Here is a 13533-nt window from a genome sequence, read left to right on the forward strand (position 1 = left end):
ATATCTCTAGAGTAAATGCAGAGAAGTGGAAATCTGCATCATAGGGTTTACACTTTGAAAATTTTAACAGACTGAGATTGCCTTCCAGTTCCCACAAGCTGGGGTAGCAGGATGTTTTCTGTATCTTTTCCATCTGATATTGGCAAAGTTAAATTTTAATACTCTGGTAAGTGAAATGATTTATTTGCTTATTTGTACTTCCTCTGTGAATTGTGTTTTTCTTTTGTCTTTTCTTAACAATTGGAGGGTTTTTTATCTTGAAATATGCTGGGAGCTAATCTGTGGTCAGTGGATTTTCATCAGTCAATATTTTCTTCAAGTCTTTGTGGTGTCTTTATCATCAGAGGACAATCAGGAGGCAAGCCACATAATAAGAACAGAGAAAGTTCAGCATAAAATATTAACTATAAGAGTGGATTGGAGTGATGGGGCATATTATCTGTAATATTTTAAGAAATAATTTGCCAAGCAGTAAAGAATTCAAAACTATACTGGCATAGCAAGTATAAGAAGTGGCCACTAACTGTTCTCAAGCTGAATTCCAGAAATAATTTCAGGATACAACCTTGGCTCTGTGGATGAAGTTAGTGGTAGCTGCAAATCCACTGCTAGGCAGCTATGCCTGGGGGGATGTTATCCCAGTGGTAATCTGAAGTCATCCAAGGGGATGCAGGGTAAACCAGGCACAGGAGGTACCACACCGGTGATACTCCACTGCTAAGCTAGGTGCACTGCTCGAGTTTTGCCCAGAACCAGGGGAAAAAAAAAATCCCTCCATTACCGTCTGCTGACAAAACACACCACCTAGCTAAGAAATATTCATTCATATGGTTCAGCTCCATTTTCATTCTAATGGTGGAGCAGGCAACAGGTGGATTCAAACCTTAAAGCCCTTGTTTCTGTAAATTATGACCTCCCACTACTTAATATTTATTTTGCCTTTGCTGAGAACCTCAAGTGGTTGATTGTTTTCCTGGTGGTGGCCCAAATATTACTACCAAAAGGTCTGAGTCACACTGTTCTACCTGCTTTGATTGTTATAGTTTTCATCAACCTTTTCTATTGGGTATGGAAGTACTCAGGCACCCAGAGAATCCCGTGTTCCAGATGTGGTCTTTCCTCCATTGTGTGCCAGCAGTACAATCTCCCCTTGGTAATCATGATTGACCATTCCAGCCGGTAGAGTAACACCTTTTGCTGCCTATCGGTTTAGCGGCTTATGAATCCCATCCCAAGATGGCCAAATGGCAGTCTCATCTTAGATCTTGTATCAACAGACCCATTGTTGTGTCCCTGGTTGAAACATACCTTGGGAACTAAGACCTCCAAACCAGCACAGCTTGAGATTGTTGAGATGAGAAGTATAATCATGAGGTGTCCCTTCCATTTCTACCCCTTGATTCCTGGATTCATATGTCACCTCCTGTGAAACAGCTCCATCCTTTCAAGGTGGTATCTCCCAACTGTCACAACTGAGTTTTCAGTGAATTATTCCACCTTTCAATTAGACCAGCCATTTCCATGTGTCCAGGGATGTTAATTTCGTGGGCATGAGTTCACTGCAACATTTCCTTTACTGTGAAATGGTTTATTCCTTAATTAGAAACAATGCTATAGGAAATGCCATGATAAAACGTTCTGTGAGTATGTGCATCAGATGGTAGTGCTGGCAGAAGCATTATAGACACAGGAAGGCAATCCAAATCCAGAATATGTCTATTCTACTGAAGAATCTCTTCTATGATGGCAAAGGCCCAATTTAATAGCCATCACGTGGATGGCTGTTACCCACGGGAGTAATACCATATTGCAACCTCAGTATTGGTCTTGGCTCTTCACAGATTAGGCAGTTGTCAGTAATGCATGACAGCCTTAATAAGGGAAAAATCCATGTTGTTGGCTGAGACCATGCATAGCCTCTAGCTCTGCCACCATGGCCACGTTGTTCATGGGTCCATTGAGCAGGCACTGGGGTAGCTGGGGAATTAGACTGATACCCATAGAGTGCATTATATTATCCACCCGATTAAGAGCCTTCTCTGCTGTAGATGCCCTTTGCTGGGCACTGACATGGGACACAAATACCTTCACAGTGTGTTCCCATTCCAAGATCCATCCATGTACTTCTTCCCAGATTTACTTGTCACCAACCTTTAATGTTTCTTCCAAGTCCCTGACTACACAGCCAGACCATTAGCAACTACCCAGGAATTAGTGTGGATATGTACTTCGGGCCATGTCTCAGATCAGACACAGTGGACAACCAAATGTACTACTCGCAATTCTCACAGGGAAGGGTTTTCTTTCACCCCCTTTTGGTTCACCCCCGAGTGGAACATAGTGCTGCAGCTATCCTCTTTTGGGTGGAACCAATATGTCATACAGACCTGTCTATAAACCAGGCTTAAATTTTTTATTGGCTAGCTAGTTGTTAGAAACACCTAAGGCTAGAGCTATTGATTGAGGAAGAGGATGCAACAGAAGTTGGTGTTGAAAGAGTCTGAGCCACATGTTCACGGAAGCTATCTGTACATTTCAGACCTGCTCAAGCAGGGTAGGTCAATTGTATACTATTTCCATTGATGATAGACTGCTGCTGTGCATGCTCAAGTTTATGACAAGGTGGATACTCCAACATCAAATCATGATGTGAAGCTCAGGCCACATGTTCACCTACTATCCCATGGTTGGGTAATAAGTCTCAAGCAAGGCACAAGTGGAATAGTTATCCTCAGCAGAGGGCATAGATGTGCTTCAAAATCTTAGGGTTCTGCCCTGGGATTCGGCTTGATAAAGACTCCATACATGCCAGGATACTTTTAGTATCATTAGCTTTGGACCTATAGATCTTAGGACCTATATGACAGCACAGCTCATACTGTAACTCAAACTCATGACAGAGCCTTCACTTGCTCTGGTCCCCACTCAAAGTTAGTAATCTTATACATTGCTCTATGAGTGGGTTGAAATAGCAAACTCAAATATGGTACATGTTGCCTTCAAAATCCAAAAAGACCTACGCATCATGATTTTGTTTTTCATTGTACATAGTGTGAGATGAAGCAACCTGTTTCTTCTTGGAAGGGGATATTTAACATGCTCCAAACCATTGCACCCCCAAGAAGCTTCATTGGGATTAATAGGCCTAAAGTGTTGTGGAATTCTGCCCTTTACCTTCTAGTTCTTGTAGGTCTTACTAAGGCACCTAAGCACTTACTACCTTCTATTTATCATACACAATCAGCATAATGTTATCAACATAGTGGACCAATGTGATTTTTGTAGACTATCAGATGATCAAGGTGTCTACAGACTATATCATGGCAGGGAACAGAACTGACAAAGCCTTAAGTCAAGACTTTGACAGAATACTGCTGCTCTACCAGGTAAAAGCAAACTGCTCCTCATGGTCCTTACAATTTGTTATGGAGCGAAAGGTATGGCAAATTAGGTCAATAACTGCATAACAAATACCAGGAGGATATTCATTTACCCCTGTAAGATACTACATCTGAGATAGCAGCTGCAATTGGGATCACTATCTGATTAAGGTGTGAACTTGATAGTCCCTAGTCATTTTCCAATATCCACCTATTTTCTGCACAGGCCAAAGTGGTGAGTTAAGTAGTGATGTGATAGGTATCATCACCTTTGCTTCCTTCAAGTTTTGATGGTGGCATTAATCTCTGCAGTTTCCCCAGGGATGTAATGTTGCTTCTAGTTTGCTTTCTTGACAGGGAAAGTTCCAGGGGCTTCCAATTATCCCTTCCTACTATAATGAGACTTCAACTCATGGGTTAGAGAACCAATATAAGAGTCCTTTCAGTTGTTAATTATGTCTGTTTCAATTACACATTCACAAACTGCGGACATAAAACCACCTGGTGGGTCCGTGGACCAACTGAGTCCACTGTAATTTGAACATGTGACTCCTTCTATTACATCACTGTAAGCCTTCAGTTTGCTGAGCCACAGTGTGTTTTGGGTTCCCAGGAATTAGAATTAATTTAGACGTAGTGTTTATTCTTCACCAAATGGTCTGGATGTTCTTCCTTTCTGATGAACAGTAACTCTAGCAAATGATGGAAGATCGCTTAGTAAAATGTTTGGAAGAAGATTTACAATGTACCTGCAGCAGTGGTATAGGGTCCTTTCTCAAGGGGGATCCAGCCTCCCCTGCAGGCAAGGGGCCCTGCTGTGTGAATTGACTTAGGTATGGACTCTGGGTGAGAGACTGTGACACTCCACTGTGCTGACTCAGGCCAGGCTTAGGCTACCAGAGTTTTTCCTCCTATATAGATGGAGTAGTATTCTAGTTGGCTGCCCATATGTTCTCATTTGGGGAAACACATTGACCAGCAAAAGATCTCTCTGTGCCAGGTCTGTAATCTGACTACTGAGATGTCCCTGCTGCCCTTTTTATAATAGACATACCCACCTTGTCCTTGGCAATTGCCTGCTGCTATTCTGGGATTGCATCCTGACCACTGAAATGAGAGAGCCCATCTCAACAGCAGTGAGAAATGACAGGACTGTGAATTCAACTGTCATTGTAATTCAGCATTCTGCACATTTAAAATGTGTGTTTCATTTTTAGCAGGATTACCCCTGTGACTACAAGAAATAGATTTAAAAGGCTACTGTGGAAGCCTAAAGGACCAGTACTTGTCATTTTCTTCTTAAGTGCTGAAGTGCATCCAAAAAAGTCCCATCCCACACCCCAGTATTTATGGTCATCATTACTGCCCTGAGAGTCAGTGTGGTAGCAATTTGGGCTCCCAAAGCACACACTTCAGTAGGTACTTTATCACAACCTACCGTGGATAACAGCTTGGTTAATTGTCATGCCACTGCATGCAAAGGATTACTAGCATTCCATTTCCTATTGTCAAGGAGCTCAGTACCATGTTCAAGCCCAAGGGTGAAACCAAACAAATCCCCAAATCCCACCTTTGTGAGTCTGTCCCCTAGGAACCCTCCACTACTGGTATCAGTTCTGTATTATTCATGGGCCAATTAGAAGACAGACACACACAGTAATCAAACTGGAGAAAGTTTAATATAAAGACTTATTAACTATAACAAGAGATTGAAGTAATGCGAGGAATGGCTGATCAGTAATAAAGAGAGTTCTGAAGAATATAGGGAGAGCAGATATAGTGAGCAGCCATTACCCTCCAGGGCTGACATCCATTGGAGAGGGTGTGACCTCCTTGGACAGGGTGTGACCACGGCTCACTGGATGGCAGAGAAGTTCACTGAGGCTGTGAGTCAGCCCTCACAAAAGGAGGGGCAGGAGGAGAAAGCCCTTCACGGAGGGCCTCTTGCCAATGGCATCCACCACGAAGCCGCATCCACTACGGAAACCTCATGCTGCAGAAGTCACACCCGTGGCAGGAGCCTGCCTAGAGAAGCACCCCAGAATCTGGAAAAGAAGCCCTCCTCCAGTGTCCCTCCAGTAGTCTCTACTGACAAAGCTTAATATCTTGTAGTTGGCGAAGAAGAAATATTTTCATGGTCCATAGTAATTACATCACAGCAGACAAGGATGAATTTAGAGCTAAGAGCTCATAAGTTGATAACTGGCACCATACCTTGTCATACTGAACTAAAAACATTTTTTTGGGGGGCGCCTGGGTAGCTCAGTCAGTTGGGCATCCGACTTCAGCTCAGGTCATGATCTCACAGTCTGTGAGTTCAAGCCCCGTGTTGGGCTCTGTGCTGACAGCTTGGAGCCTGGAGCCTGCTTCAGATTCTGTGTCTCCCTCGCTCTCTGCCCCTCCCCCGCTCATGCTCTCTCTCTGTCTCAAACATAAATAAAAACATTTTTAAAAAATTATTTTTTAATTTTTTTAACCCTTTTAAAATTTATTTTTGGGAGACAGAGAAAGACAGAACATGAGCGGGGGAGGGGCAGAGAGCGAGGGAGACACAGAATCCGAAGCAGGCTCCAGGCTCTGCGCTGTCAGCACAGAGCCTAATGCGGGGCTCAAGCCCATGAACCGTGAGATCATGACCTGAGCCGAAGTCAGACACTTAACCGACTGAGCCACCCAGGCACCTGTCATGCTGAATTTTTAGCTTTGATATCAAAGTCATCAATCTTCCTTTTGGCTTTTGTTTTTCATGTTCTTTCTATTTCAGAAATGCGTTTGTATATATGTCTGTGTGTGTGTGTGCGCGCATATATATCTGGAATCCATTCAGAATTCATTATGTATGGTGTAAGGTGATAATTTAATCTACTTCGAATAGACTCAACCTTCTCCTTAATTTGAAAAGCTACATATATCATGTATAAATTTATGTATGTAAATATTTCTCTGGCCTACTCTGTTCATTCATCTACCTATTTATTCCTTTACCCAAGATACATTTTCTTGTCTGAACAAAAAGACTTGGATTAGGACTTTACAAAAGTCTAAAGAGGATTTTAGTATTTGTAGGAAGAATAAAAAAAACTATTAAGAGAGGATGATGTTCTTAAGTGAAACAAATAGCAATAAGTGCTTTGAAGTTTGTTTAGATGTATCTCTGTGCTGGTTTTTCACTGTTAATAAATACTGCTTAGCAGCAATGACATCTCTCCTGGCTAACACACCTCGTCAGTAATCTAGAACCCATAATGTGAGGCTGCTTGTTGGCCAAAGGCCCTAGGTTGTAGAAATGCAAATCAACTCTTCTGTCTTAGGATGTAAGGCCAAATCCTACTTCACCTGGAACTTTTAGGATGTTATCATCTCAATCATTCCATACTCTATCTTTTGATACTGATAATAAAAATTAGATAAAGGTTTAATGGAGGTTCGAATCATGTTTATTCATTCGGATGCTCAAAGAAATAAAACTCGGAGGGGCACCTGGGTGGCTCAGTTGCTTAAGCATCCGACTTTGGCCCAGGTCATGGTCTCGCAGTTTGTGGGTTCGAGCCTTGTGTCAGGCCCTGTGCTGACAGCTCGGAGCCTGGAGACTGCTTTGGATTCTGTGTCTCCCTCTATCTCTGTCCCTACCCTGCTCATGCTCTTTCTCTCACTGTCTCTCAAGAATAAACATTTAAAAAGAAAAAAAGAAAGAAAACTTGGAGGGTATATGATTACCAGTTGGGTCCTTCTGGGATTATGGATGGAGCCGTGTGAACTTGAAAAGCTGAAAGGTGAACATTTTCTACCATATTGGGTAGAAAGACGTTGTCAATCCTTTTTTTGTGTTTAATAGGTACCTGAAATACAAAGATTAAATAGATATTGGAGATACCATTAAAAGTCACCGTTACGACTAAGACTGAGATCATTGGTTCAGTCTGGGTTAGGCCATTTAGTGTGCCTTCTTATATTTGACGCATGTCATAAAGTGAACTGGTCAAGAATTAGTCTATCAAAGGAAGCCTTTTCCAGCTAAGGAGAAAAAGATATCCCATATGTGGAGTAATCTAAAAATTCCTCAATATTTTATCATTTGTGTTAGTGCAGTGTTTTGTTTTGTTTTGTTAAGAAAATCATTGGTGGTCTTACATTCCAGCCATGTATAAATTATTCTTCAATATGCATTTATTTGATTTGTCTCTTAGGCCTTAAGAAGTCAGAGCTTAGATAGATTTGAAGAGGCTCCAATTCTTTTGTGCCTTTCCTGGATCTTAGGTTTATTGCTTGGGGTTTCTATTCACACGCCAATGGGCCCACAAAACATTCCCTTATTTATTAGGGTTTATTTAGACCATCACCCTTCTGAATCTTTCAAATACAGTGGCTCTCCTCTGATGCATTTGGCTACTTAAGCAGCCTCTCAACCATGAGCTGTGATCGCAGACCTCCCCCACAACAGCAACATTTGCTTTTGGGAGTGAAATGGGGATGGAGGGAGTCTTAAAAGCCCTTGTGGTTCCATACACATCAACTGAATATTGCTTCCTTTTGGAAAAGGCTTTTGCAGAAACAAATAGACATATACTAGAATCTTACCTTTTGGTGAAAGATGACTGCACAGAGACTGGTAAGTTGAGCCAGTGATGGGCATTAATAAGGTGGCCCTACTTGGTCAAGGATCTCAAATGCACATTCCTGACCTGTTTCTTCTCTTTCTGTGTATGACTCTTTAACTGCATGTTTAGAAGCAAATTTTTGGTCCAATAACCAGACTATCAGCTGCAGAATTACACCCTCAAAAGAGACTTTAGAATGGCATATTTCTCTGACAGAATGATTAAATCTTTTCCTTTTAATTTTTCTCAAAGCAAGAGGGAAGAATTTTATTTTTTATTTATTTTTAGTTATTTTTTATATAATTTATTGTCAAATTGGTTTCCATACAACACCCAGTGCTCATCCCAAAAAGTGCCCTCCTCAATGCCCATCAGCCACTTTCCCTCTCCTCCACCCCCCATCAACCCTCAGTTTGTTCTCAGTATTTAAGAGTCTCTTATGGTTTCCCTCCTAAGAGGGAAGAATTTTAAATGTGTTGACATGGAAATGTCTGGAGGGGATTCTGAAAAACAATCGGGCAAAGGCGTAATACTTATGCGGTAGAGGAGGGTGTAAATATTGTTTTACATACACTAAAAGCTGAAAGGTTAAAAAAAATCTTCATACACATGCTATACCTGGACCTAATCTGTGTGCCAAGAATTTCTTTGGAGGGTAGATTTCTCACATGTTGTTGTTGTTGTTAAGTTTATTTATTTTTGAGAGACAGAGCAAGAGGGGGAGGGGCAGAGAGAAAGGGAGAGAGAGAATCCCAAGCTCCCAGGCTCCACACCAATAACATGGAGCCCGATACGGAGCTTGAACCCATGAACTGTGAGAACTGCTAGTTAATTATTGTAGATGACTGAAGAAAAAGAAGAAATTCAGACACAGAACACAGCAAAGTGTGGACATTGACTTCCACATCCATTTATTTAAATAAACACTTTTTTTTAACTAGCAGCATCAGATCTCTTATCTGAGTTCCCTGGCACAGCAGAAAGTTTTAAAAACGTGTGAGAAATGGGGCACCTGGGTGGTTCAGTCAGTTGAGTGTCTGACTCTTGATTTTGGCTCAGGTTCAATCTCACAGTTCCTGGGTTCAAACCTGAGCTGAAATCAGGAGTCACTTGTTGGGATAAGCACTGGGTGTTGTATGTAAATGATGAATCTCGGGAATCTATCTCTGAAGCCAAGAACACACTGTATACACTGTATGTTAGCTAACTTGACAATAAAACATATTTAAAAATAAATAAATAAACGTAATTGAGTAAGTGCCTTTGAGCTGAATTGTTTTGACATCAGAATTCTATTATTGAGGAGTAGCATTGGCAAGATGGCAAAGTAGGAAACCCTGAACCATCCTTCTTCCCACAAACACATCGATTTGGCAACAATTCATGGAGAAAGCCTTTTTAAGAGAAATCCAGAATTTTATTATCTAGACCCAAGTATCTAGATAACAGCCAGGTATATAATGTTTCTTAATGTTTATTTATTTTTTAGAGAGACAGAGACAGAGAGACAGAGCGACAGAGCATGAACAGGGGAGGGGCAGAGACAGAGGGAGACACAGAATCCAAATCAAGCCCCAGGCTCTGAGCTGTCAGCACAGAGCCCAAAGCAGGGCTCAAATCCACAAACCGCGAGATCATGACCTGAGCCGAAGTTGGATGCTTAACGGACTGAGCCACCCAGGTGCCCTGATATATAATTTTTTAATGTAAGTTTGAAAAAACCTAACCTAAAACCATAATCTCATATTTACATTTTTCATTGTTTCCAATATATAATCAAATTTATCTTTACTTACAGTTTCTGGCCTTTGAATCCTTCTTGTTATTTTACTGCTCATAAGATTAGTCTTTAAAAGGTGTTGCTGGGAGTATCTGAATGATGTGGAAGCAGAACTCAGGGAGCACTGAGCCCGAGATATAAGTCCTATAATGTTGAAAATGTTAAATTATATCTCTGGTTGCAATATATGGGCCTAGATTTAATCCACAAAATTTTAGAAAAGCTTGAAATGGGCATCTAATCCAACTTTGTCAATTTTGAATGAAGATGTCAAAATCTGCATGGAATCATTTGCCTGCGGGTCACATGACCAAGTGAAAGAGAAGGACATGATAGGTGACTTGGACTATGGTGGGTAGGAGTGGACAAACTTAGGGATATTCGAGTTAATAGGACTTGGTAATTAACTGGACTTACAGGGTGACAAAGTATAGCTCCCAGATTCCTCAACCAACTGGGTAGATGTTTAATTTTAGTTTAGGGTGGATTTTGTGATCCTGGCATGTGTTACTCAATAATAATGGTTGTTTACAAGATTAGAAGGGTAGTTGGGTAGGAAATATGAGTATATATAGAGAAAGCAGATAAATAATAGTTCAGAGTCCCTGAAAAGCTAGGAGCAAATGGAATCTCAAGCATTGGGACTGGCCCAGGGAAGAAACGGGGCACATTTTCCATTTTACCAGAAGGGACCAAGAAGCAGCTGAGTACCTAATGTAGATGGGCTGGGGTCAAAAAATAGAGGGGTTTCCCATGTGACGGCTTTAAAAAAATTTTTTTTAAACGTTTATTTATTTTGAGAGACAGCATGAGCAGGGGAGGGACAGAGAGAGAGAGGGAGAGAAGGAATCCCAAGCAATCTCCACGCTGTCAGCGCAGAGCCCCATGTGGGGCTTGAACCCACAAACCCTGAGATCATAACCTGAGTGGAAAGCAGGAGTCAGATGCTTAACCAACTGAGCCACCCAGCCATCTCTGCCACATGATGGCTTTTAACGGCTCTGTGAAACTGGAGGTAAAGTGTTGGCTGGGGAGGAGGACAGCGTCTGAGGATCTGAAGAGGCCAGGAAGATATAAAATAGTTTCTGGGAAGAGGAGAGAGTGAGCTGACCCATCTTCAGCTCCAGGGGAGGGACATGTGAGCAGGGCTTAAACCCACCAAGCATCTTAGTGTCTGGCTTCCGTGATTTGTTCAAATTCGGGCATATGACCTGAGTCAGCCCAGTCAGGGGCTGATCCTTTTTAATTGTCCCATCTCTACACTCACTCCTGCCATGTGAGCTGGAACAGAGGATGGAAGGGACAGCAGTGGCAGTCATCTCGCTTCCCGAGGGGTTACTTCCACTTCCTTTCTGCTCCCAGCATTCTTGGAGCCCAGAGGGGCAGACAGAGGGGTCAGGCCCCGGGAAAGTATGTCAGACCTGGATCAAGCAAACTGAAGCTGGTCTACCTCTGAACATTTCACAGTTTTGTCAGCCAAGTGATTTCATTTTTTTTTTTTTTCCTTAAGCATTTTAAGACTAACTGCACTAGAGCATATTACAGTTCCTCAAGAGGTGCAAGATCCTAAGGGGACACCATGCTAATGCCAAGTAAGGAGAGCTTGCTCCTTAAGTCTGCCTTTGCTTCTGATGCTTCTGCTGCAGGGAGCAGGGTGGCTGCTGCTACCACCACGACAGAAAGGAGAGACCTCGGTCACTTCATGCTTTCATCTGGACAACAGCTGAGAAAGGAGTGGGAATGACTTCTACCTTGTCACATTAATAGTATAGCTGTCCCCTTGGAGTGCTGGGCATTAAATAGATAGGTGCAACCCAGTCCCTCCCCTCCAATGAGTCACTGCAGTGGGGGACAGGTGGGGGCTGGGGCTTAGGAGAAACTTCTAGCTCTGCTTTCTGGGAAAGAGGCTTCACTCCTGCCACATCCCCAGTCTTGGGAATTAGGGTTCTGCCCCATCCTGCACCTGTCTCATGCCTCACTCTGCTTCTCCTTCATGAATGTGCAGGTGTTGGAGGACATGGAGGGCAGTTTGAAAGGACACGTTAACCCAAAAAGAGGTTAAAAAGATGCTTGGCTGGGCATCTGGATGGCTTAGCTAGCAGAGCAGGAGACTCTTGATCTCAGGGTCCTGAGTTCAACTTCCACGTTGGGTGTAGGGCTTACTTTAAAAAAAAAAAAAAAAGGGTGCTTAGCTGGGCTGGAGACAGAGGGGCAAGGGATAGACAGGAAAATCCCATGGAGTGTGGAGAGGAGAGTTCAAGGTGCAGAACTGCTCAGCGTCAGTGGCCAAAATAGGGCCCTTCAGTACTTTTGATGCTCTTCCTCTTTGGACAGCACAGCTGGGGTGGGGAACCTCCCCCTGTGGTCAGGGCCCAGGAAATAGGCACAGAGGCAGAGGGGAGAGCCCTGGGCTTTACCAGCGAGCCCAGCCCTGCTCTCAGCAAACCCAAAGTAACTCCATCTTTGTTTGCTTGATCTTTGACACTGATCTTTCTGTTTGTGAAAGATCTTATATATTCAACTGGTAAAGAGCCAAAAGCAAACATAAAGGACACACAAGTATGAAAGTGTCAAAGTATAGTAACCAACATATGCAGTTATTCAGTCCTGGTTATTGATATTTGATGATATTTTTGATAGATCTACAAAAGAACTTGGAATTAATTTCATCCTCAAGTTATAGGGAAGGAAGCCAGTTTAGAGACATCCTGGGTTTGGCCTCTGCTCTATGCTACATTGCCCAGAGGGCTATCTTGATTGCCATTTCCATAGCACTCCTCAAGCCCCCAGCACCCAAGAATCATAATATATTTATAAATAACACTTGAGAAACGTGGTCATTGATGTCCCAAGACATTAAGATGCTTCAAAATATAGTAAAGTACCCAGTGTTCTTTAAGTGGTACATTACACCCTCCTGAGACCAGTTTTTATGACTGAAATCTTTTAGGATTGGATGTCAGTACTCCAAGGTGACTGGAGTCACCTTTCTACTAAAGGAGAAAGTTATGACTGCAAATCAGAATTAAGTTTTATTCATTCATGTATCATTCATTCATTCATTCATTCAACAGACATCATGGAGCACCTATGCAATAACCACTGGGTTGTCATGGCTGGCCCATGAGACCCTCCTTCAATTCAGACCCCAGACCCTGGGGGTTTGTTCTAGCTAGAATAGGGGACATGCTTACCGCCTGGTGAGCTCATCTGGACAGACAATCGCTCAGCGTCATTAAGCTGACTTTGTAGCTCTTCTATGCGCTGGAAAGCATCCAGCTTCACACTGCGTTCCTGGACAAGCCGGCTTCTCAGCTGAGGGGAAAAGTGCTTAGGAAGCAGAGATGCTTTTTTGGTGCACGCTTTAGTTCCTGGGGTTACTAGGGGAGTGTGGGTCCAGGCCACCCCAGGAACATAAATCTTCACACAGTCCTGGTCAGGCTGAACTCAGCCTTCTGAAAATCAAGAGCTCCAAGAAGGCCGAGAACTTAAACCAAAGATGAGCAGAGGCAGCCCCTGGACCCCCTTATTACCTCATAATAGCCAGGAGTTTACTCACAAAATTTATATCCTTTATGTTTATTTCACCAGAGGGGAGGGGAAGAGAAGAGATGGAAAAGGGCCCTCAGTTCACAGAGGACCTTGTAGGCCAAGCCACAAAACCACTCCAAGGACAGGAGGAAGTCTCTGGACAGTTTCAAGCAAAGGAAAGACTTGATCTTTCTTCCAGATCTCTGTGCTCAGCTCAGTGCAGCTCATTATCTGCAGGGATGCC

At 42.7% G+C, this 13533-nt stretch overlaps 1 protein-coding gene across 1 annotated transcript in view; it reads right to left on the reverse strand.

The window, feature by feature from the left end:
- Positions 1-6850: 6850 nt before the first annotated feature.
- The window catches only part of CCDC162P (coiled-coil domain containing 162), a 176857-nt gene continuing 170174 nt past the window's right edge, over positions 6851-13533 (reverse strand). The window contains exons 46-48 of the mRNA XM_027057133.2: positions 12953-13073; positions 9775-9902; positions 6851-7219 (exon numbers count right to left, since the gene is read on the reverse strand). Coding sequence (XP_026912934.1) covers positions 7094-7219; positions 9775-9902; positions 12953-13073 — 375 coding nt within the window. The 3' untranslated portion in view covers positions 6851-7093. The remainder of the gene's footprint in view (positions 7220-9774; positions 9903-12952; positions 13074-13533) is intronic.

This window comes from Acinonyx jubatus, chromosome B2 (genome assembly GCF_027475565.1).
Source record: "Acinonyx jubatus isolate Ajub_Pintada_27869175 chromosome B2, VMU_Ajub_asm_v1.0, whole genome shotgun sequence".
NCBI classification, from domain to species: domain Eukaryota; kingdom Metazoa; phylum Chordata; class Mammalia; order Carnivora; family Felidae; genus Acinonyx; species Acinonyx jubatus.